The sequence below is a fragment of the Anopheles ziemanni genome, chromosome 3 (assembly GCF_943734765.1).
Source record: "Anopheles ziemanni chromosome 3, idAnoZiCoDA_A2_x.2, whole genome shotgun sequence".
In the NCBI taxonomy this organism is placed as follows: domain Eukaryota; kingdom Metazoa; phylum Arthropoda; class Insecta; order Diptera; family Culicidae; genus Anopheles; species Anopheles ziemanni.
Window position 1 is genome coordinate 18,358,957 of NC_080706.1, and position 26,318 is coordinate 18,385,274.

A 26,318-nucleotide genomic window follows, 5' to 3' on the forward strand; every position below is an offset into this window, starting at 1 on the left:
ATGCTATTAGATGCTGCTGTGGTTGCTGAGTATTTTCACGTTTACGGGTATGATATTCATACAAGCGCAATGGGTTTCGTTTTTAATGCACCGGATACTACTTCTAGATGCAAGATCCTTTCAGAGTAAGATCAGATCTTCCTACGTGTGGACAAAACTTTTTCGCCTCATCTCATTCGATGCCTAGATTAAACTGACTTTTTCGAGATAAAATTACTATTTCTACTACGTATACTAGTCCAGCCGTTTGCCTCATAATAACGTCTGCTACAAGCAGTATAGTTCAACCAGTGGCTTATGACACCGGAAGACTGGCTTGATCTCAGCAAGGTAAGTATCATCTAGTATCAGATCCATTTCGTTTAGGAGTTCCTTTGCCGCGGGCCGAATCATTCAGCCTTTGAACGTAGCAAAGCTTATCGAACAACGTATCAGATTCCGTAAGCGGGGTTGACGAAGAACAAGACGCAAAGTATCTTGGCAGAGCAGTAGGCAGGGTTCGTTAGATCCGCTTTGGAAGGATCCATCAAGGTGAATAAATAAACCAATCGGTGTTTCAATAATCAGTGATCCTCACTGTGAAGATTTTTAAACTGACGGAGAGAAAAGAAAACAAAAACTAATACAAACAGTGGAACGAACACAACATATTCCACTTGGTTGCGATGTTCTCAGATATCCTCTTAACCCTAGTAGATGACTGGTAGACAATTTAACAATACTATGTTCTCCATTATCCGACTACTATATACAGGGGCAGCAATACAGTGAAAGAAACGCTACCGGATGGTTCCGGTGGCTTTCGCGTAAATTTTAACTAGTTCCTACATATACCGACGTCATGGAAGCGGCGTACAACTGTGAGGTTGATTTCACTTTTGTACACCTTGTTTTTGTTTGTTTGTGAATTTTGTATTTCAAGGAACAACGAAGCAATTTATTAACGATCGGATGCGTAGATTGTATTTCGGTCGTATACTGCATAACAGATGTCCAAAAACGATTCTCGCTGCCAATTTAGTGTTTGTAAATCCGTTGAGGTGTGTGGTGGAGTAAGAGTGAATGTATGATGTGGTGATTTGGATACAAGAAATAAATAGAGAAAACCCCTAACGAACCGAACAGAGTTGCCTGTAGATAGAAAGTGCAACATCGACTAGGTCAGGAGGGTCGTACAATAAAATAAGAATCAGTCTCGTAGTATGAATAGGGTTTTGCTCAGCCATCGGTAAAATGCCACTCTATGTTTTTGTAAATTTTCCGTCTTTGCTAATTTTGTGCAGCTCAATTTTTGCTTCCGCTTATTACACTCATTTAGTTCCGGTTTGGTTGGAACTTCCGTTGTGTCTTTCCCGATTCATCCGCATTACTCTATCCGATGGCGTGGGCGAGGAAAAGAATTGTTTTTGTAAAGTGGCGGCTTTCCCATGCGAGGGACCCGTTGCCTGGAACCCTTGGGCTGGCGGCGGTGAAGAGAACCCCCGACGACGGGCGACCTCCGATCATAGATATAGCAAATGCACCGTGGCGCCGTACACCACGAGCGAGCTAAGGCTTAGGAAACTACAACAGGAGAGCGCTTTGTAACGGCCGCGCTGCTCCGAAACCGAGCGGGCCGGGAGCAGTTCGTGCCAGGAGGAAGCGGTGGGAGATCCTGGAACTGAAAAAAAACAGCGGAATAGAAGAAAAAGGGAAGGATTCGAATTAGCGCGCGATGCACACGTCTCACGCACCGGTGAACACAGCGACGGAATGGCACAATAGTGACAACACATACCAAGCACGGTACACGGAAGCGTTGAAGGTAACACCCGTACACATACAAACCGACACACACACACCGACACAATAAACACAACTACACCGGAACTGGGGCGGGGCGATCGCCAACATGCGGCCATTTTTGATACGCTACTTCAGCAACCACGAAACACATGCCATGCACAGTGATAAGAGAGAAAATTCAAACGTAACCTCCAGCTCGAGGCGAACCAGTTGCTCTTTGGTACGCTGCAGGTCCTAGCCTTCCTAGCCCGGCCCGTTCCTTTTCGCGGCCATTCGACATGCTCCTGGAAAGGACAACGTGCAGAGGATCATTCGTGCAGGGTGCGTGCAGGAGGGCGATGCATAAGGGAATCCGATCGAATACCGTTTCATTCGAGGAGAGAGGAATAATTGGAGGTTAGAAACACTTGCTACTTATTTTATGTCTGGTATTAACCATATTTATAGTATACATGCACAAACACACACACAGGCTAACACAAACCACAAACCATGCTCAGAACTAATCAGTTATTTCTGCTTCGTAGTTTTCTTTTGGATTGGAAAATATCGTTCGAAGTCTAAGTAGAACAAGATCCGTAGATGTATCAAGGCAAGATGCAGATATCGATTTCGTATCCAGTTGTTGCATCCTTAACTGTTCATCTCCACATAGCGAACTCTCCTCCGACGAACTGACGAACTCAGTTCCCGCAACAGCTGGGAAACTCGTAGGAAACTGGCAGGAAACTCTTGACAGCACTAGCAAAGCCCCTTGTTCTGACGTTTGAAGAGATTAAGATTTAGGGACTGACGGATTAAGAAGAAGCGAAGAAGACCGAAACAAATGCGTGTCCACTTAGCGCACTCGGGAAACTCGAAACCCCATACAAGTTTGACAGGAGTTTCACCAGAGTTTCCTATGAGTTCGCTATGTGGAGATGAACAGTAATGTATTTTGGTAGTCTCCATGTCGATCTTGCACATAGACAAGATACTTTGCAAAACATTCAAGATAATCTCCATGCGCAGTGCAGTTTAAACAGATCGAACGATCATAATCGATTCTGAACAAGTGTGTCATAAAGGCATGCAGGAAGACACTGAGTACAACTACGAATCCATTCCCAGCAAGACATCGAACGTTACGTGCAAAATGTGTGACTGACCGGATTTTTTGCAAGGAAAAATCGTTCTGATCGCGTGTATCAAGAGGTCTCCGAGGGGAACCCGGTCACATGCATTTGGTTAGTTTTGGGGCGGAACTCCGGATAACGAGATGCGGTGCCAAGATCAAACACGTTCAATCATGGACGGACGAATGAGAAGAGGGCAAGGTGTAGGTTTGCAAAAGAGAACGAAGAGTGAGAAGAATGCCGCACGTTTGGGGAATTTGGGGCGTCCTCTATATCTATGATCGGAAGACGCCAGGATCGGGGAAACAGGATGTTTTCTAGAGGCGAACGGAAGAGAGTGCAGAACTCCCATGGAGGACCTGCAATTGTGGCATACTCTTTCAAAATGCACCAAGATATCAACATTCCTCAAAATCGTATGTTTGTTCGATAAAATAGAAAAGAAGAGAGAGTTTTTGCTGTTAATTGTGTCCGAACGTACGCGAGACATACTGTGTATACTACCGTTTATGCTGTCCGATCGAAGAGTGTGTTTGATTGGTTACGCGTTGCTCGCTTAGTAGTGGTCTCCCGGGTGTCCGGGTTGTTTATCTGTTTGTTTTTTAGTATTTCGTCCCTAAACGATAGTACTGCCATTGCTTCAACCATTGTGCATGCAAGTATGAAGTGATGGATTGGTTGTATTTGACGCTACCATACTGACATTCTACCACCTTGATAGTTGTTTCGTTCGTAAAGTAATAACTGTTTTGTATTGTGTTTCCGTTCGGTTTGCTAACGCTTTCTTTTACCAAGTTTACATTTGTTTTGCTGGTTTTTGTATGTTGGTTTTTGGTTGCACTTCATTCCCCCGGTTGCTATGTTTTTGTTTTTTGTTCTACGAGCAGCACACGATTACTAATTTGCTGTTTCCTGTATACCAAAATCTAATGCAAGACACTATATGTACGCAAAACAAAGTACATGGGAATTACTTAGAACTCCATATCGTATAAGTCGTCCTCGTCCACAAAGTTGAGAGCGTGACCGGCGAGATTAAGATTACCTTCGTCCAGCTCGTCCAGATCGTCGGCGAGCTCGGCGGACTGCTGCAGCACGTCGTCCATGTCCAGCTCGGCGTCCTCCGACTGCTGCGAGGTGTCCTGCTGCAGGGCGTTCGAAACCGTTGTCCTGGCGTTGCTACTGCTCGCCTCTTCCAACGTCGTCGTCGTTGTTGTCGTCGTTGTCGTCGTCGATGTCGAGGGTAGCAGGAAGGGAGGGCCCAACGAGGGACGTGCTGGCCGGGCGATTGTCAACGAGGCTGGCTTGGGGTTGGATTTGGGAGGTACCACGCCGGCCGACACCAGCTTACTCCTCGCCGGGCCCGGTTTGTTCGCCATCGTTCCATTCCGTTTGCCGGCGGAACCTGAGCCCGGCTGTTGTGTGGGTTTCTTGGGTTTCCGCGTCGGACCGCCGGGTGCCTGCTGGGAAGCGGCCCGCTGTCCACCGGCACCTCCTGGCCCCCCGTTGGCCGGCTGCTTCCTCGTGGGTTTCGGCTTCCGCACATTTGGTGTCGCTGTGAGTTGGGCGTACGGTAGACCTTGGCGGTTGGGGCCTCCGCTGCTAATACTTGCTATTAGACTATTTGCACTGCTATTGCTGCTGCTAATACTACTGCCGTTGCTGAGGTGACCGGCGAAGCTGGTCGCTGACTGGTTGGTGCCTCCTGCGCTACTGCTACTGCCTACGGAACTAGTGCTATTGCTACTACCGCTACTAATACTACTACTGCCTGGTTGCCGCGCTTGCCCCGAGTGCTGCTGGCCGCCGGGCCGCTTCTTATTACCGCTACCATTTGTACCACCTGGACCGCCCGGCCCCGGCCGCACGCAGTGTTCGCCGGGCAGTTCGTCCTCGCGGCATTTTCGTCGCTTCTTTTTCTTCTTCTGCCGCGGGCCTTCCTTGCCTTCGTCTTTGCCAGCGTTCTGCTGCTGCTTCTTGCCTCCTCCACCACCACCACCACCACCACCACCCGCTGCGAGGGGACCCTTCCCCTGGCCACCGCAGACCGGCCGGGGGCGCATCTCCCGGGCCGTCAGCTCCACCAACGGTTGGCCCGTCTCGCACAGCTGGCTGAGGCCGTGGCGCACGTGGTCGGCCCCGAACAGCCGTGACACTAGCTGCTCCACGCGCTCGTGGGCCACCGTTTGCGTGAGCGCCTTCGTGTAGGTGGCCAGCTTGCCGAGCGTCCGGTTGACCGGGATCTGGATCTTGCGCGGTTGGCCCGTCTTGTTGAGGGCGAGGTAGAGCGTGCGGCGCGAGTTCGAGTGCTGCGTCGAGGAGTACGTGTTGTAGTGGTGCTGCTCCATCTGCTCGTTGAAGATGCAGTCGTCGCTGAACTCTTTCTACACGATGGGAGAAAGGGGGAAACAAAATAGTCAAGATTAATCGGACGCCTTTGGCTGGGCAGGTTGGGTTTGTCTTTTTCCGGTGGGATGCGCAACGTTTAGCATTAAGTGTGGCGCCAGCACGCAAACTACTGTCAATGACATCGAAAAACCCCCGGGCCACTATGCGGAAAGCTAAATCTGCTTTGCATAAAACCGACCCAAAACCAGTTTTGATGTCTTAATACGCGAACCCTTTAAGGGCTTCGTGCACGCCATCGTTGACACCGTTTTAATCATTCGCACCATTTCGCATCGAAACGAATTAATTTAGGACGCGCAATTGCCTTCAGCATAGGCCGAACACGCGGAAACGACGCCCCTCCGTGGGCAAGTGCTCTAGTGGATGACACCCGGGCATCAGAACGCAGGCCTTCTCTAGTGTCGCCGATAAATGATGTTCTTCCGGGATGTTTCACTCCGGTTGGTGAAATTCAATCTACTTCGAGCCGCCCGTTTGTAGGATAGAGAAGCAGCTAGCGATAGGCACAGTAGGGTATCAGAAGTTGACGGACGACGGCCGTCGGAACGGGAAGCGTTACGATCGATTTGAGAGTTGGGCACTGATCGGCCGGTTCTATCGCGACCGTTGGCGTCCCCGTGTCCGGCGATATTCCCGAGGAGAACCTTCCAAGAACTGGACGCCACGCTGCTGGACAGAGTTGAGTGTCGCACGCACGAACCCTGGGATTGGATAAACTATCAATGTGCTTTCTATTAGGATATCGATTTAAATTCTCCAGAAGAACAGAAGCGGAACTTTCGTTCGATTGCGGGATGGTTACAGGTAAGTGAAGATACGAAGGGCCTCGAAAGCGACCGTGACGAAGGGGGAAACCACAGAAAAACAAATCATCCCAATGCCCCGTAGCGCACAGGTGTCGGCGCAGGATCAACCGAGGTCCTGAAGGAGCAAACGAGATAGCAGGAAGCGAGTACGGACGAACGGCTTGGGACAAGGTGAGTCCTGCGACAAGTCTCCCAGTCAATGGCGGCCGAGGTGACGGGAGGATCAGAAAAAAAACCCAAAAAGACCAATAAAATTCGAATGTTTATTAGACTGGTTGGATAAGTTGGGAAAAGCAATCCGAGAACGATCGAAGTTAACGAGGCGATCAAAGGAAGGTATTACTAACAATCAATATTGGGACAAGCGCGTTGCCGTTAACGCCACACCAGGGTTTGTGGTTATGTCTGGGATCGTTTGGATTCGGTTCTTACGTTCCTTTTTAGACCTCAAGGTGTGAGCAAGTTCTTGAGGTCAACAGTTATGTAGTAGAACAGTTTTTTCATTCCTCTCTTTTTCTTTTCGTCGTAAAAGGATCTAGACCTGGAGTCCTTAGGGTACTAACGCTGGTATGGATTTAGGATGGTGTGAAAAAGGTCATGGGATGGCACTACGATGAGATCGCGATAAAATTGCCCACAGAACTATTTTACTTGAGGCCCAGCCAAAGCTAGGTGGTCCTCCGATTGCAACCCTTCACACTTCCCGTAATCAAATGTCGTGATCGGAGATCGAAGATGGGTAAGCACATGTTTTTCACACCTTTCCTAGGAGATTATCATATGATGTACATTGATGGTAACAACTCACTAGACTTGAGAGGCAGGTCAAGAGTTGACACAGTTTCTGGTTGAAACATAGGCAAGAGTATTCAAACAGGTGAGTAAACAGAAAACGACACATTGTCGAGAAATACTTTAATCTCGAGCTACCAGAACATCATTCAATAAGCCTTAACCAGCTCACTCTCGTACGAGAGTTCAACGAAATCAAATGTACTTGCATACCCACCCTGGTGTTGGTCTTACCATCAGCCGCCATCCGTCTCGACACGCTCCCGACGCGGTAAGTTTTCATTTTCACATTCGTTTGGAAGTGCCAGTACTCCCGCGGTTACTGCCATGACGGTGGACAAACAAACAAGTGCCAGCGTGCTACCAGAATGCGTAGCGCACACCCAGCAAGAACCTGAGGTTTCTGAGGACCCAAGATTTACTCGGTGTAGCTCGGTAGCGCGGGCCAGCGTCGAGCTTTATTGCTTAATTTAATTGCGCTTGTTTTATTTGTTCAACCATCGGGAGGAACTGGATGGAAGATGGTACCGGTGGTTGTAGACAACAAATTGTCTTCCTACTTCCTGCTCCGGGGCGCTTCAGCTTCGGACCAGCCCACATGCTTGACTGGAACGACGTGTGTGCAGTTTGTGCGTGGCAAGACGAATGGAAAGGCAATTTAGAATGCATCCGCAACATCCCTGATGGCTCGTTGCAGTGATTGATCGATGGCAAGTTCTGGTAGGTCTGGGTTTTTGCGAGGCCACACCACCCACCCTCTCACCTCCCTTGGAGGACCATTATCGGGTGGAGCTCAATCAGGCGTGAAATGATTGAGACAGCGACATACTAACGAGAAGATGCGTCCAGCCTCGGGATGCAAACCCGGAATGCGGAATGAGGACGAAGCGGTAAGCGCATCGCATGCGGTCGATTGGCAGATGCTATCGAGTCTATCAATCGGCCACATTCTTGGTCACGGTGGTGGCCACCCAGTGCGAGGGCTAGGCCAAGCTGACCACAAGTGTTAAGGAAGCACTAGCAACACCCGACGTCAAAGCTCAATGTTGTATACCTTCGGAAAGGAAGGCTAGAACTAGTCTCAAAGTGTGTGATGCCATGGCTGTGGTCAGTTGCATCCGACGCTACATCGTGTTATGAGAAACACTCTCCAACCTCCCCCCCTCAGCCGGTCATCAACCAGCTCCATCGGGAAGCATAATGAAGACATAAGCTTGCAGCGGGAACCAGTTAGCATGGGAATAAATTACACTCATTTATGATTATTTATTACTCCTCCTTTCTCCCGGTACTAAGTGGCTTAACTGCCTTGCGGCGAGTTGCAACTGCAGAAGCTTTGCAGATAGCGCTAGAGAACTGCCAGCTTCCCGAGGCGATGGTCCCAGCACAATATCGTAGTACGGAGTTGGCCAACAGCAGGGGGTAGTAGTAGGAAGTGATATTACCCCATTTTGATTGCCACCATCCAGAATGGATATCATTTGATCGGTCAGCTTCTGACAGGCTTCGAATCGGAGACAAGAACTCACCGCTCGCCAGTCGACAAGGGATTGTTGTGCATTTGTTTACTTTGTACTAAAGTGGCGTAAAAACTCATTCCCCGAAGTGGTCGTTTATTGCTGTAAATCACCTCGGTTGAGCACGCTGCATGAACTATAAGACTTAATCTTATTGCAGATCGGTAGATACTCTTGCATCGATTTCTTGGGAATTTTTATCTCCCATAAACGATCTACGATCAATGGCCGATGGGAATGGGTTTAATTAAACAAACAGGTCATCCGGGATCGGGGCGTTCCCAGAAAAGTGAAGAAAGGGAGAAATTAGGTTCCTCACACCTTTCTCTTGGAAAACGTACGGATCGCATGATGAAGTGGGACTTCCGCTTGCCTTCCGCGGCGAGCAAAACAAAAACCGACCAAATTTCTATCCAAATCGAGAGGAGGCACTAAATCAAAACTAAAACGATCTGGATGAACAAAAACATAGCAATACAAGGCAATCAAGATGTACAAGAGTTTTTGTTTGTTTGGCTCCCGGTGCGCGCCGGAAGGGTCCTGATTAAGAGATGCAATTTTTTTATTGCGATTGATTTGAGGTCAAAAACAAACTCAAGTTAAAAAACGCCCTGAACAACATCGTGCAAAAAAACAACCCAAAGAAAGGCTAAAATGTCATATTGTCAGTTTTTTTTTATGGTTGGTTCCGGAGAAAGTTGGCGTATGCAAAGATTATTTGGAAAAGGGCAGGATATAGATGAAAGGTTATTATTCATTTTGTGAGTTTTTCGTTTTATATGATCTATTGATAAATTAGTTTTTAATCTGTGTCATAAATTTTATTGCCACGTTTAAAATTTCGAACGAATTCAGATACATTAAGAAAAAAGGAAAGCGACAGATGAATTCTGACAGACGTTGGAGTTCATTTTCACTGAACAAACAAGCGGCTTGATTAGACATCTAAATTAGCCGATTACAACGCGAATCTCAAAGATTGGACATTGTACCAATTGCAGTTGATTGATTTCCACTGGCATCAGGGCTGTAGCTCGATGCACTTTGGAAGGCCCGTTGGAAATTGGATAACGTAAAAAAAACCTATCGTCGAGTCGCATAAAGGTGAGCGACCAATTAGATATGGTTATGCAACACTTTGTGACACTGAAACGGTGATATCGGAACGGTGGTCCCCGAAACCCTAGCCGCCCTGCCCTATGGAAGTCCAGTTTTAGGGCTCAGTTTGTTCGATAGTTTAGGTGAAAGTGAATAACGTTGGCCGGGGAGTGCTAAGCCGTTTGTTATGACTTGCTCGATTAGTGAAGAAACTGTGGAATAGCGTGTCGAAAAAAAAAATACAGTTTTACTCCTATAATCCGATTTGGGCAGCATTTACAGTTGTGTGGAAGAATTTGTGCAATGCGTAAGATGTTACAGCACCCGAGCTGGGATTACAGAGGGTGTCAAATTAGGGGAAATTAAGTTTGAACCGTGTTTTTTCCCCGTTCAACTGTTTTTGGACATTTAGATCATAATTATCATAATGGAAATCATAAGCACGAGATATCAATTTTGAAAACCACAAACTACAACATAATACCAACGAACACTTTGGAATGTAGATGATGTAAAACTGGGCGAGTGATACTGGAATCAGATTGCCGACCGGAGACACCAACAAAACTGGATAAACAACCGGCCAGCAAGATCCTAGTCGCTAATTTACGAGCGTTGATAGCGGATTGTTGATTCCAGTTTGTCACCGTTCGCCCCCCCCTTGGAACACCGCGTTCAATTTGACACAGAAAACGAAACAGAGTGTGATAGTGAAGAATTGGTTGGACAGTGTCAAGTGGAAGTATTAAAAATATATTAAAATAAATTAAAATTTTGCCTTCGTCAACACCACCGACGGTGTTCCCGTTCAAAAGAGTCTCCGGGAGATTCCCGAAAGCCAAGCATAGATCCTTATAACTCTTTCTCTCCTCCCGTATCTGATGCAAATTTGATAAACTTTCCGTTGGCGCGTAGGAGTCCACACCGAGGGCCATGCGAAAGGGATAAAGAATCGGAACTATATGATACCGAGGCCGAGATAACTCGTCGATGCCGATCGCAGTGTCGCGATAACCCGTCTTGGTGGCAAATGAAGACAAAGTCGCGATGAATTCCGCCAGGTTGAGCGTATGCTAAACCACGTCGACTTAGGAGCGCCCCGCAGGTTGCCCGTTTGCCTAATTGATGTCACACCATGAGTAGACCCGATTCGGGGATGACAGCTTCCAAACGGCGTGACGTGTAGAGGGATGAAAAATGAGCGGTAACTACATTTTAAGTGGTCCTGCTGTGCTCGCTAGGGTTCTCTAGTTCGAGGTCCGGGAAGTAATGCTGCCTCGTAGTTCGGCAAGTACGGAACATGAAGAAGATCGAAATACTTTGTTGCGGCCAACATTATGTATCTGCTCCTCGGGTTATATTCAGTTCATGTATAAAGTGATATTTTACTGGCCTTCTTCTAACTCATTAAAAAATATTTCCCTTTCAAGGACTTGTCAACTAACAATTTGGTACTTATAGAAAAATATTTTAGTAAGTCAAGATCATTAATAGAACATCATCCAAAACCAAAGTTGACGATCGTCATGGACATTGCTGCGTATCTCATCCAACACGACGGACGCACTTATGCAGCGAATATGATCGCTCAGTGTCGTCTAGACGTCCGTTGAGTGAGTAAGCAAAGATGGCTGCAAACTTCGCAGTCAGAAGACATTTTTGCCAAAAATAGTGACCCTGTTTGTGCCGACCGTCCGGCATTTGGGGACTATTTTCGTTCGGAGAATCGATCCACGTGATGACATACGGACGAGAACCGGTCGTTCGGAGCATTTCGGTGACAAAGATGTACGATTTTGAACTCGAACCCGTTATGGTCAACAAAACTTGATAATGTGTCACAAATATAAAATTGGCTTTCGTACGAATTAATCCTCTCTCAGGGAACATAGTCCCTTGTTGTAGAAATGTTTATTTTTTAAGATATGTCTGCGAATAGAAATTCGTTAGGACTCTTCAACCGTCCATTGTAACAGAATCACAAGAACTCCAATAAAGCTTTCGCAAACCCGGCGGAATCTGTTGATGAGAATATTTTATCATCCCCAGCATTCCGTTCCGGTACGCACTTTCCACCGACACAGAGGTCATTGACCGCCTCCACGTCCACGTGTGTGCGGGTTGCGTATGCAAAACGTTAAATTCGTTCCCCTCTCCCGGGACGGTGCGTATGCGGCCGCTGAAATATTTTGTTTTCCGTCTCTTGCGTCTTTTACGAGCCATAATCCTCCAATATACACCTACCGTTGTGGAAGACCTTCGGTGGCTTTTGCCCGTTTGGGCCTAAAGTGAAAACTCAAATCCTCTCTCGATCATAAAGTTTCGCCGTAGGAATCATAAATCCTGCTCGTCGCGGTGCCGTGCGGGGAAAAGGTCAAGCTGCGAGATTCCTGAATGGGCTCCATTGATACGGTGGGCGCCTTCCTTTCCACCTCAACGATGAGCAAATAACAGCTATCTATAAAATCTTAGATGAAAAAACAAACCCACCCCGCTTCGTCGGTTTTTGCCAAGCGTTCTTTCAGCGCTTGATTTACGCACAACAATTTGTTCCAATGTGAAATTCACGGTCAATTGTTTAGAAGTTCGTTTTACGTCTTTTTTGCTGTAATAATTTCGTACACGTGTCGCGAATTAGAGGGCACTACGTAAACCACATCTCAATAAATCAAACTGTTTTTGTTTACCTGTTTCACTGTCAGACGAAGCGACAGCAAGGACATACGCACACACGTTTTGACCAACGAACAACGGGGCGGAAAATGGTGTTTCACTTAAGAACTTTCCGAGTGGCAGTTGTTTAGATTCACGCTAACCGGGCAGGTGTGAGGAGGGAATACAATATACCGTCCGTTTGAAGGTGGCGCGAGGAAAATCTTAATGGGGGAAAGCAAATTGTTTACGCCATACCACTGTCGTGTAGTTTTTCCTCGTCGAACAGAGATTGCAGAGATTCAATACATCTTTTCTCGTTCGCTCACTGTGGCCTATCCACTTACGGTCAATCGGTGGCAAATTTTATTGCTCGCTCGTTATCGCTGACCACAGACATTTTTCTGCAGAAGGATAGAGTGACAGAGAGCGAGGAAGCGGGTGGAGGCGGGTGTCAAAGTGTCAAACGATCTCGGTAGAAATGTCACTCTATCAAGCGGACGGGCGGTGGGTTTTAAAAATACTTTCATTCTCGGAATCCACATCCGCCCGTGTACGTAGTTCATTCGGGACGAATTATGGGACGATACGCGTGTCCGCACTCGACGACAACGTGTTTGCATGTTTTATTCCTTTTTTTCCCCCACCCCGGGGTCGGCCGGGAGGAGAGAGATTTCGCGAAGGGACAGCACGTGGCATAGGTGTGTAGTGGATCAAAAACCGTTGCCGGTAGGCGCAATATTCAAGTTCAATGTCTTCAAACCATGTGGCCAGAGGTGGGTGGGATGGCAGTGCGGCGCCAAGAATGTGGGCGCAAATTGGTACGGAAGAAAGCGCAAACTTGTTCCCTTCCAAACACGCAGAAATTCCCCTACCTTCGGCACGCTCCCTGCCATGAGGACGGGGGTAGAAGAAATTCTTCTTGAACGCCGCACGCAACTTACGCAACCGTGTGTCGGCGTAGTGCGCGTGACTCGACTCGACTCTCGGCAGCACGGGTTTTTCCCAAAAGGCTGGGGTTTCGCAAATCGAACGTTATCGAATTGTTTGTGCAAATTCGCGTACTGCGTCGTACTATCTTCCGAGCGGGTCGACGAACTCTGCCCGCTTCGTCGATACTGTGGATAAAGGAGGAAGGGTTTCGCACTTCGGCAGTTAGACACATTTTTCCCCCCGCATGCCAGAGGAAAAGTTGCCCCAGACGAAAAAAGGTGTTGGGTAAAAAAACGTAATACTTGGACTTGTTTGTTCGGTCGGTACTCGATCTGTGATCTCATCGTCGGTATGATAATTGAGATGTAAATCCGCACAAACGGGGCCAACCGTGTAAATATAACCCCGAAAAGTTTAGCCAGAATTAGAAGATCGGGATGATTCGGCGATCGGTTTAGCATTTTCTCGGGGCCGGTTTGGGGCAGATTGTTTATACTTCTCTCTAAACTTCCTGTGCCGCTCGAGAGTTTCTTTTACCACTGCTGCCAACAGTTTTCTTTTACCACTTCATTAGTGAAGTGAGCCACAAAAAAAAAACACGTAGAGATACAAACAAAACCTACCAGCGTCGAATTAAGACATCAAGCTTGGAGACATTGCCTCAGGGAACGATCGAGTGAAAAACATTCCAGAAAGGCGTATCAAACCGGTGGCATCTTTCACTCGCGCAAGCAAACATAGACCACTAAAAAAGTAAATAGTTTGTGAAAGGAAAGAGGAGAAAAAATTAAATAAAACTGAGATATAATTTATGGCCTCCTGGAGGACACATCGGGTCCACTCGCATGCGATATGATAGAAAGGGTAGGCAAAGGTCGCCCGAAACCGCTAGAATTCTGTTCCACCCAAAAGCCTGGGCCAGCCGGGAGGACATTCGGAGTTAATTATGCTTGGCGTATCATTTGGATGGTATTTTTTACACTTTTTCACATCGCATCCGATGCAACTTGGACGGGATTCTGGAGAACTTTCGTTGCGCCCCGTAACCTCCCAATGGTGGCCGCCGGTGCCATGACAAATCTTTATCGAATCATTTGCATCCCGTCCGAATCCTCCAGGGTGCCGAAGGGGTTCGGGAGTGCCTGTGTGTGTGTGTTCTGAGGTTAACCGAACCGTTGGGGTCGCGAGTGCACATAAAATAAAAACCTGCGGAATGATTTATTGATCGTGGCTTCTCCGGCAGGCCTTAACAATTTATTATGTTTTTTTTCTCCTCAACTTTCTAACCCTCTCTCTATCTGGCTGTCTTTCTCTTTTCTCCATGCCATGCTTAAGCCTCCCGAATGGCGCCTGCATCGAGTGCCGATCCTGATCCGCCATGGGCAGCTTGAGAACGGTACAGATGAAGAGAATAAAATTAAATTGAATTTTAATGACCCGTAAAAACTCACGGTGACGTCAAGCCAGTGGCTTGGCCTGAGAGTGGTCGTACAACAAACACATTGAATGAACAGCATTAAGGACAATATGTTGCGGCTGCTAAATTAGGTGATGATATAGGGCGACACCCTACATCCTTGATTGGTAGTGCGAAAATGAAAAATTAACTTCCCAAAAACGCAAGGAATTTAAATGGAAAGGGTTCTCCATCCGAATTCGAGTGGTTTGTGCTGGCAAAACAAAAATGATAAAAGTGATCCAAAACACGATCATAGGAATGTAAATAGAAAAATGGTTATGCAAGTAAAACACTAAAGGAATTTGAGGAAAGAGAGTTAGGCTGGCAAAAGCAATAAATTAAAATAGTGAAAACACACAGAGGAAAAACTAAGATGCCGGAACTGAATGGAATAATTGTGTGCAGCAGAGTTGGGTCGTGAACTGAACAATAAATACAAAAAAAAACCTAACCAAACCGAACCACCACATACGCGCACTTGAAGCGCATCATTAAAACTGGATTAAAATAGGATTACACGTATTTAAACCGAAATAAATCCATCAACACGCAGCGTGCGGATGGGAAAAGGGAAAGCAGCTAGCGGGCTGACCGTGTGAGGGTCGCGGCCTACCTCCTAAGCTCTAAGTACACGGCGAGTGAGTCAATCCCAAACAAAGCATGGGCGCAAGGGCAAAGGGGAAGCAAAGTAAAACAAGATCCATCCGGGGTGGCTCCTTGCGGGCAGGGAAACGCGCGGAGGAAGGTAGCAACCGAATTAACATATCAACTTTTCCCCTTCCAGCCCGTCGACGCCCCGGTACAAATCCCGGGGTCATGGCTCTCGACCCTCTCCGGAAAAATTTCAATTACGTGCGCGCGCTTTGCTTCCTTGGGTGAACAATCCGAGCACCGGGTGTCCCGGGAAAGTGTGTTTCTTTCTGACTTTGTTTCGTTTTTTTTCTCTTGTGTCCTAGGGATATCTTTTCGATTGCGGTAAAGTACACCACACAATGTCAAACACATATTCGGTTGTTTGGATCCCGAATCCCGCGCCCGTGAATATATGCCTTCGACCTCGAGTGCCTTTCGGTGCTGGTGGAAATGTGTCTTTCTTGCCACGGAAATCTTTTTAAAAACGATTGCCGTTCCTCATCCCAGCCCCTACAGTTTCGCCTCGTTGTTCGAGGTGTCAGTGTCAGCAGAGTTCGGGTTTTCCCGCGTGTTTTGGTTTGATCTTCCTTGAAAACAAATAAACCGAACCGATCTCGGTGGTTGCATTGTATCGAAAACACGTGGAGAGAAGATGATTCCATTTCCATCGGAGGGTTTTCTAGCTGGTGAGGTTTTCTCTTCAGCACAATCTGCACGTGATCTTGATGTTCATAAAGGGCAAAGGATGCTATGGAAAACCAAGAAACATTGCGTGGTTAACAAAGCAGGCCTTAGATAAAGTAGACGTTTCACTACGCGTCAGCTATAGACAACCCGGTGAAAATAAGGCAGCGCTTCATAGTAATTACCCGAGCTAAGTGAAACGATATCGTACTGTCACTATCCGTCCAACAAAACCACAACGAAAAAAGAACCACTTTTCCCACGACACGCGAACGCTTGGCACTTGCGGTCGAGATTTACGGTAAGCAATAAAAATCCCCACCATAAAAATAGCCGGCAATCAAAGCTCACCTTCAAGTTAGTTTATCAAATTCGGCCAGACGAGTTCTGGGCCCGGGAGACACGCGGGAAAGCCAAGGCAACATGATACGCGCCCTGAAGATGGCGTGGACGGGTGCGTGCGCGTGTTAAACATATCGTGTTGCGGAATTTAGAGACTTTTTGTCTCTACTCGGCAGGCGGCTTTGATAGGCGACGAAATGTTGGCGGTGCTGTAAATGATTGAGTGGATACGCAACCGTTGCGTCCCGTCGACGGGCGGATGACAAGTGAGGCTGTCAGAGTAAATTAGCCCGCGGGGTAAACAATTCGATTGTTTGAAATTAATTAAATCGGCGCGCAAAGTGTCACGTACACTGTACCCATAAAGTCAGTACACAGCAGGCTAAACCAGCTACAAAGGCCATTTACTTTGTAAGGAACCAATGTATTAAAAAAGTAAAAATGAGGGATTGTTTCTGGCACTATCCTCTTCATTTTGATGTAATTTGGCCGCGATACGACTTTGGGTTTCCGAGATATGGTCAAAATAGTGCCACAACACCCTAAACACGCACCAAAAAAGTGAGTACACAGCAGAATGTTTCATCATGTTTTGTATTGTAGTTTGATTTTGCCTGGTATTTTGGTGGTTGTTTGAAGTTTTATGACATAAAATGAGAACGTTCTAATCAATTCATCAATGGTTGATAACAAATTCACTTCTTTTTTGGCCCAAAATGGCCAGAAGCGGAACTCCTTTGCAGAAGAGGTTTGATATCATCCAATTGTTCGAAAATGTAGCAACAAGTTAGTATGAAGATGCTATTTTACTCAATATAAACCAAACAACAGTAGCTAGAGTGGTTTAGCAACGGAAAAACGAGGACGGTGTTGCAATTTGATCGAGAAACGATAGTTTTACCGTCTTATCGAACCGGATGTGGCGCATGATTGAGACGATTGTGGCTGCTGGGCGCAATATAAGTGGCCAAAACAGTGTTAACAATAGTGTATGAGATCTATGCTGACATACTGATCAATTTGGCTTTTATAATTTGCCGATTCCCTACCCTTCTTGCACCCATACAGCCCCATACTATGACGCCTTCACCTTGGTATTTAGCGTATAGCGGGATTCAGTTCTACAGTGGGTTTTCTCCACACTTTTATGTTACCATCCCTTCGAAAAATAGTCAATTTACTCTTGCTCTTTACTTGCATTGTTCTGCGAACCCGAGGGAATTGTTTATTTAGTTTTTTTTTTGAGTCTAATCACATCGCCAGCGGTGATGCTCCATTGCGAGAATTCTTACGTTGATTGTATGCTTTTAAGTTGAATTTGTGCATGATTTTTGAATAGATTCAACACTGATTGATAGGCCATACCTCTAATGAAATATTGTCCACCAGTTTGGCCACTTGTTTTGGGCCCAGCAGCCACAATCGTCTCAATCATGCGCTTCATCCGATTCAGTATGACGGTAAAATGATCGATTCTTGATAAATTTTCAAGAAGGCTAACCATTTCACATCGCTAAACCACTCTTACTACCGTATTTATGTTCCAGTTCAATAAAATAGCTACTTTATTGTACCGTTTTCCTTCATGTTTATGTAATCGGATGATATCAAACCTCTTCTGCAAAGGAGGTCAGTTTCTGGCCATTTTGGGCCAAAAAAGAAGTGAATTTGTTATCAACCATTGATGAATTGATTAGAACGTTCTCATTTTATGTCATAAAACTTCAAACAACCACCAAAATACCAGGCAAAATCAAACTACAATACAAAACATGATGAAACATTCTGCTGTGTACTCACTTTTTTGGTGCGTGTTTAGGGTGTTGTGGCACTATTTTGACCATATCTCGGAAACCCAAAGTCGTATCGCGGCCAAATTACATCAAAATGAAGAGGATAGTGCCAGAAACAATCCCTCATTTTTACTTTTTTAAAACATGGGTTCCTTACAAAGTAAATGGCTTTTGTAGCTGGTTTAGCCTGCTGTGTACTGACTTTATGGGTACAGTGTACGTTTATGGTACTGGTTGGAGGAAGGCTATTATTCTTACCAAGACTAAGAGATTGAGGTTCGGATTTCGCATGATGACGATGAATTTTGAGGACTAGTAGACATTGATATTAAAGTCCATACCGAATGGATACGGTTAAGACAAACGCTGCTCCAACTAGGAAGCGTCTCCGTCTAGACAAGATCTCTCATCACTTCCTGGAACATAACGGGTGCATCGCCTCCCGGTGCTCCTCGGAACGATTCGCATTCGTCAACAGCTTCACCACTTAATTAGGCAAAGATTAATGTTCCTCTACTGCTGGACTGCTACTTTCTACCTCGGTGTCTCTCGACGACCAAATCATTCCGCAACCCGAAAAACTGGTGACCAAAGAAGGCGAGTTTCATCCAACCGGCGTCGAGGTACTGCGGAGGGCATTCTTTGACATTTTGACGCCTTCATCATCGCTCGAGGCGAACGAGACGAACGAGCCGATTCGATCAAACGGCGTCATGATTAATTGATGCAGATTTGTGCAGGCGCTGGCGGTGGCGTCCGAAGTTTGTGGGTAGAAATGCAACGGAACCGACGCGAAGGCCATTTTCAAGTCCAAGACCAACGGGGACCAACCTCCGGCCGTGTTGCTGTCGACGTCGAGCGAGCTCGGAAAACAAGTCCAACCTGGTCGACACTTTGGAATCCGGGTGACAAATTCTTCTCGCCGCGTGCATGCAACAGTAAATTAATTTAGCAGCAATCCAAAACTCAACAAGATGTGACTGTGACGCTCGGAGCGGGATGATTTTGATTTTTGTTTTTTCTCCTATGCATGGTCGACATTGGAACCGCTTCCCCGGAGTGGGCACGAAAACTAAAAGCGAGAACGAATAATTCGGAACACTGGAAAGTAACACCCTCTGCGAAGGCGTCAACATACGATAGGTTTATCTCAATCTTCTGCTTAATTAAATGCATGTCCGTTGTCGCGTTCGATTCCGATCGATTGACATGTTACAGTCGGGCGAGCTCTTGGTGGGAACCATCAATCGTGCGTTCGGGCGACGAGAACGAAATCCGCTGGCGACAGCTTCTACCGCAGTGTTCAAAATGTCCGTTCTGGAGCCCTCGCGCACCAGAACCAGAAGGCATTGGCCGGGAATCGATTGAACCGAGCGTCGATATGAGCTTGAAAAATGTAATACCTACCCTAATGAACGTAATGGAGGCCATTTGGTTCGATTTCACATTAATTAATTTTTTGGGGAAGGTTCTATTTCTTCGCTTCGCTTTTCCACTTCGTGTTTTGGGTTGAGGTTTGCTTTTGTTCTGAACCCTTCTTTTTTCACTGTTTATTTGCTTTCCGAAGAAATCTCCACGGGAGGGAAAGGTTTCTTCTTACGGGAACGTTCTTCTGTGTCCACGTGACAAGATTAATAACCGTTGATTCGGTTGGTGCTAGTATTCCAGAACAAACACACACGTTCCCAAGCCGAACGCGAACGAGCAAGTCTAAGGGGGAAGATTCAACTCAAGAAAACAGACTCGGTTGTGGTCGGTGCAGTTAGTCCGATAACTTCAGGATTGCACAATATATTTTATGATCCCCGAAAGTACCGTGCACACTTTGTGGCTTTCCTGCAAAACGGCAGTTTCCGAAAAGATGATAATTTGGTGAAAGATCGACTTTCCGATCGAGAACTTTCCCTGCCAACGGTGGAAGAAAAAACACGCAAACGCAAACCGGTCCAGTTGTGTGACGGTTGTGTTATCTTGGCAGTTTCTTGTCATTTATCAGACACTATCCGTGCGGTCTCCTCGGTGCAGCAGTCCACCAGCCAGCCTCCCTCCTACCGGTTCTCCTCCAGAGTCCGGAGACGGAAACTGGTTCGATTGTCATAATTGATATCGATTACAGCGCGTGAAGGATCCGGGACCCGGGTTCGGGATCCCTTTGCAATGGGTTCTCTCTGTCTCTCCCTCCCTTTCATCCGGTCTCTCTATGTTTCCCTTCACGCGACCGTTAACAGCTTTGTCAAATATTTCGACGAAAGAGAAAACGGTACTGACCGACCTCGACCGCCGGGTTTTCTTGTGGTCCATTTCTTCCGTCCAAAGAAAGGTACCTCCACCGGCGGAGGCCAACACTCTCAACAGCACCACCTCCTCCGTACTTTTCTCTTATCGACCGATCGAGATTGAAGTTGGAAAAAAAGGAAAAGGGAAAGAGCCGACGTGACAGAACTAACGGCCCTTTGGCATCAGGCGGCTCTTGGAAGGCTTGGAGGTGATAGAATACGACGCATATCGGCGCCGCAAACTGAGCCAAGTGAGCCGACGGCCTATCAGTGTAATGATGTTAATCAATATTATTAACACTTGCAGTCGAGTACAGGGACTGCGTGCAATCGGCCGTACGAAGGTCCACCGTCGGACACTACAATGGGCAGATTGTCCGGGAGTGTGGCTTGGGGAAAACCACGGAGAGATCGATGCGAGGAATGAGCTTTTCTTGATCGGGTTGTGTCGTCAACGAACAGGAGTTCATAGTTCAAATGCAAACATGTCGTATGTTCAACGCGCGACAATGGAGTCATGTTCAATTTATTAATGCATTGTCTAAAAGGGATATGAGGAAGACTTTTTCGTGATTGGATAGAATTGAATGCGAATAACTTATTGTTTAGTTTTAGTGAAGTATCTAATAATTTTTGAAGCACCGGTTTCTCGAAAATTGTGTTCTATGAACGTTCTATAGTCGTCTTTAATCGGATGCAACGCTGTTCGATGAATTTTTGAGTATCTTCCACCAGGTTCATATGGATTTAGCATACTGTTATGCATTATAGAGATCAATCCAATTGATGTAAATCTTGTTTTGCTACTGGCGACATTGTGCAATTTAGTAGCAGCGACTTAAGGGTGATTGAAAGTCAACGTAAATCTTTTTATGGAATAAGATAAAACACATTCCAAGCTGATCGTTCTACCGTGGTTACTTATTCGTAAGACTTCAGCTCCATTTGCGCAAAATCTCTTTCATCTGACACCGCATAACTGGGATAAACGTGCTTATTTTTAAGACCTGCTGCCAACGGTAAAATATATGGACCATAAACATGTTCGCCATTCGCTCATAACGGGACATTACGGATGGAATCATTTCGATCATTTCTGGCCGTTCACTCGACGAAAGGGGTTTCCATCGGGAGATTCTGTTCACAATCCGCGACCAATGTGTGGTATCGGCGGTTGGGCGATAAACAAGCCGGTGAAGAGTCAAGAAGTTCCGATTATCTCCCGAACTTGCCGCGCAACAGTATGAGGGTAAGTTCCCGGGGTGGAAGAAACCCGCCAAATGAACTTGATAATGATGTAACGTTCAACTTTAAATGCTTTGAACTGTTCCGTTTGACGATGAAGATCGTTCGTCTGCTAATGAAAGCCATTCGTGGACGGCAATCGACCCGTCAGTCTCCCCACGGGAACTCCATTGTTGTACGCAGACGATTAAGAACCCGGAGGAAGGCTGTCAGGACTGCCGAAATGCCGCGACGAATCGACGGGCCACGCAAAACACACGGACCCGAGGCGGACACGCGCGCGCGAGAGTGCGCTGACTTAGTCACGCATCAGTCACGCTAATCAAGTGTTGAGCTTAGAGTCAATTTCATTAAACGGTGGTTCGAACCGGTGCGCTTTCAATTGATTTCGGTTTCCGGGAGTTCCGAAGCCGGGAGTGGCTCCGAAAAAAAAAAAAAAATTCTCGGGAACCTCGGGCGTGGATGAGCCGCGTGGAAAGTCGCACACGGCGGCGTACCGCACTCCCATAAACATATCAATTTCAATCAACCGTCGGTCCCGGTCTAGGCTAGACGAGACCGGGTGACATTCCCGCGGCCAGTTTGTTGCACTTGCCGCACAGCCGACCGATGCGAATGAACTTTCCGGCCGGGTTCTAGCGCTGCAGCCAAGAGAAGTTGTCAATCATCATTTGAGGGCGCGCCGAATCAGAGAATTGTCACTCACTGCATCTGGGCCTGCTACTGGGAGGCATTCCTGGGCGACCACCACCATCGCGCGCCCGGCGTTGGCCAAAGATACGGCTCATCTGGCGATTAATATTCTAATCCTCCCTATCCGTCGTCCGTCTTCAGGGTGTTTTCCTCGGGAGTAGGTGTCTGCGCCACCCGGCGGATCCCGGAATCAACCGAAAGCGAAAGTTTGGAGAAAGCAGAGGCGAGCAGTGTCTGGAGGAACCCTGTGATTAGATGGCACGGCTTTCGTGTCGGAGTGTGAACTCCCAACCGAGCAGAGTAATTCAGAGTGACAGTGTGTCCCGCGGCCGAGTGTATTCCGCTTTCGTTCCAGTGCTCCATGCCCGAGGGATTGCCTGAATTAAGCGCTGTCATAACTGTTCCAATGCTCTGCGTTATCCGTTCTGGACGGCCGCGGCCAATCGGACGCAACAAATTGATATCGTTTTTTCGGAGTGACTTTCCCGCTTCCAACCAATTTGGAAGAGCAAACCCGAAATGAAGCAACAACCATCGACAATCAGCTTAATGAGTTGTGCAGTAAAACGATCAGGCCGCTTGAACGTTCTGGATGTCGCCGACTCTTGTGAGGTCCGTTCGCAAATCCTTTCCAAAGGTATGGAGACAGAGAGATGCATCGACAAACCAGTAAACCGAAGGAGACCAAATTCTTCTGAAATTTTGGAGTGCTTACAGCACTTTTCCATCAGAGCGGCTGGTCATTTTTATGGTATGACCACCGTGCGATCGTTTTATGGGATTTCCGAAAATGAAACTTTCTTACCGGACATAGCGACGCCCCTTCGGAACCAGTTCAAAAAGGCGCAAAACGCTTGACGGTGTGTCCCATATTTATTGATCCAATAAAACCGTAGCTGAAGGGGTGACCGATAGAGTTGTCACCCCGACGCACTTTCGTGGCCCAAGCGTTTCGGGTCTTCGCGAGGGCACTGTTTTCTTTCGGTTAATTTATGCGCGTCGTCCTGCTTTTCAGTTCCGATTCCATTCGTTGCAGTTCGACGAGGGTTTCCGGAATTAATTTGCGTGTCAGCTTTAAATAGTCAAACCGGGACCGGAGTTCTTGGGCGGCTGAAAGAAGTAAGCTCTTGCCTTTCCTGTACTCGTTTTCTGTGGGAGTAATTCGGCTTGTCAACGGAGCAAATGCGGGAAAAAGAACCCCCCTCGAGGGACTACTCGAAGTGTCAGCGCGATGTCTGTTTATTAAGATGAATGAAGCTCGGGCGGCCTATCTTGAAGGTCCACCGAAACTGTGGCAATTTGTCAGCCACGCTTTGTCGGTTCGGAACAGATTTCGGGCCTCCGGAGCTCCGGAATGGTTACGCCTAATGAACGGATGTTGTGGGTCACTACTGCCCGTCGACACGGGGCCCAAAACTTTCACTTTCTTTCCACCCTACTCTCCCTTACTCTCCCTCCCCTCCGATGACTACCGTCGTACGCCCCACGATTGTCCCCGTTTTCGGGTGTAATTTCCACGTGTCCGGACGGTCGATTGGTCTGACCCGCTAATCGATCTTCAATACGGGTGGAGGTTGTTACATGACTGTGAGGTAGCCGTGTTTCGATGAAGCCTCCGATGATTTCCATTTCATTTCGTTGCTCATTGAAAAGCGATGTTTGACATGGTGGTTTTCTTTGGTAAGGGAATTACCTTTTATGAGAAAAGTGCCCATTGTGGGGGTTTCAACGTTGAGTGGCATGTTTTTGAAGAACGAAAGCCTGTCTCTGTGTGGCTGCCTAAAATTTGCTTGCGTAAGGGCCCAAACTATTGTCGGTGTTGAAGCTCTTCTATCTGCTCGAAAGCTGACCACCCTCAGTGTATGCATTTTTAAGGAGTTGGAGAAAATTCAAAACAGCAGCATCGAATTCATTGTTTTGTTCCCCACTCTTATAACGCGGAGCTCTTTGCAGTCCTGTAGGCTGCGAAAGGCAGGAAATTAAAAATCCAATTTTCACTCTAGCAGAAACTTTCCCTAAGCTCAAAGGGAAAATCAGCGCTGAAATCTCTGAATGATATCCCGTGAGCGAACAAAGCAGGAAAAGGCATCATGAAAACCCACCTTCCTTTTGCCGTAAAACGCCGATTATATAACAGTCCAGAGTGCCCTGCGAAACTCCTCGCCAAAGGTCACTGACCTTTCGTTAGGAGCAACATCTTACCGTGCGGTGCTTGGAAAAAAGAAGGAATCCCAAAACACCCGTCCACTGGGAGCAGTGAACCGTAAAGTGTATCCCGAAGCCGGCCGGCCGGCATGTTTTTGTCACCCAAGGGCGGGAGAAGGCACAACGTGGAAAATCTCTGCCCGGTCCGCAGCACCGCTCAAGTCGGGAAATTGGGATGAAGAGCACCAGCCAAAGAGCAAATGAAATGCTGTGCCTTGAGAATGGTCACGCCGGTGGACGGCGCGGATCCTTTCGGGCCATTATCCGAAATTAAAACACGATACAACAATCGCGCCATCGAGCCGTGGGACTTTATCTGAAGGAGCGGGCTAGCACTCGAGTCCTGGAACTCGGTCCCAGCAGGACAAGGAGGTAAGGAGCGGAATGACATAAAACCAGGAATGTCATCGCTTCTCAACCCAGCGTGATACCGGGGCCAGCTCCAAGCGCAGGACCCCCGAACCCTAGCGGGACATGGCGTCCGGAGTCTGGAGCCTGCGAATGCGCGGCGACGCTTAGGTTTATTGATTTCTAATAGCCAGCCATCACCGGAATCGGGTACATCGATTCCATTTCTAGCGGGTGAGCACGACGCCGGGAGATGGTCGACATAAATTAAATCCTTTTCTCCGGACAACGACGGACACAGCACTCGTACAGAAAAGAAAGGAAAGGTTTGATCAAATATTTAGATCGAAGATAAGGATCCTATTGATCCGAGGGCGGCAGCAATCGAACCGTGCCGGCTGCTCCGGAAGGCACTCGAGTGCGTTGCGAAGGTCGTGGAGAAGCAACGGCTCGGCGTGCTTCAGAAAAAAGGGGCCGGGACCAGGGTTCGGGTGGAATTAATTGAATGTTCCCGAACTTCCTGAGGTAATTCATTGGAAACATTGTCGCTGAAAGGATGAAAGTGTTCCGAATGGTGCGAAGGACTATTCTGGGTATTTAGGATGGAATCTGCACACTTTGCAACCCGTTTGATACAAGACATTCTGTGTCGACAAAATCTGCTGAAAGAAAGGTTCTACAAACGCACGCCGAGAGGGGGAGAGTAACCCGCGCTGGGTTTTTTTGTTTATCCTCTGTAGAGATCCGACCTTGCGATAGTGGTGACTTCGAACAAGAGGAAAGAATGCGTTTAACGCCGGTGTTGTAACCTTAGTGCCTTGTAGCGCCACACTTTACCTAATGAGCCTCTCTGATCGATACCGGACCGGTATGATAATGAAGCCCGTTCCCTTGTTGGCTCCGAGGAGTCCTCGGACCTGTTACTTACCGAACCGTAGACACTGCCGCATGTGTCCATACAGAGAAACAAGCACGTCGCAACGGCCTGGATCTTGATCTGCCCTATCCCGACGGTTGTCCGCTGTAGGATCGCTGGAACGAGACGATGAAGAAGGATTAGTTGAAAGTGTTTAAAAGATGGCTTCCGATGTTCAGATGTCTTGTCGGACGGTAAGTGTTGTACCGGGATTTGCCTACGACACTAGCGTGGACAGTGTTAAGACCATGGATTTGCGTGAGTGATTCGCTAGATCACGCTGATCCTCGCCTTAGGGGACGCGTGCTTGCACTCGAGCTCACTGTCAACATACATCATCAGCATCATCATCATCTCTTTCGAGAAAAAATATCGCTACCGCGGCCTTATCAACTTCTACACACGGAGATACATTGCACACAGAAGCAGTGTGCAATTTGTTGCGATACCCTGAAGCCGCCAAGTCATCAGCTTCGGTGCTACCTGATAGATGGCACGTTCTCACGAGTCTGTGCAAATTGTGCAAGCCCCTCTCCTACCCTGCCAACCTAACGTCCTCGGAGGTGCACTCCATCGCACCAATACAGCCGTGTCGCCTGCATCGTAACCAACCGGCG

At 47.4% G+C, this 26,318-nt stretch overlaps 1 protein-coding gene across 1 annotated transcript in view; it reads right to left on the minus strand.

Annotated features, from left to right (window-relative positions):
• Positions 1-1,502: 1,502 nt before the first annotated feature.
• The window catches only part of LOC131288391 (uncharacterized), a 50,773-nt gene continuing 25,957 nt past the window's right edge, over positions 1,503-26,318 (minus strand). Inside the window, exons 2-4 of the mRNA XM_058317522.1 lie at positions 25,714-25,817; positions 3,946-5,284; positions 1,503-1,660 (exon numbers count right to left, since the gene is read on the minus strand). Coding sequence (XP_058173505.1) covers positions 1,503-1,660; positions 3,946-5,284; positions 25,714-25,817 — 1,601 coding nt within the window. The remainder of the gene's footprint in view (positions 1,661-3,945; positions 5,285-25,713; positions 25,818-26,318) is intronic.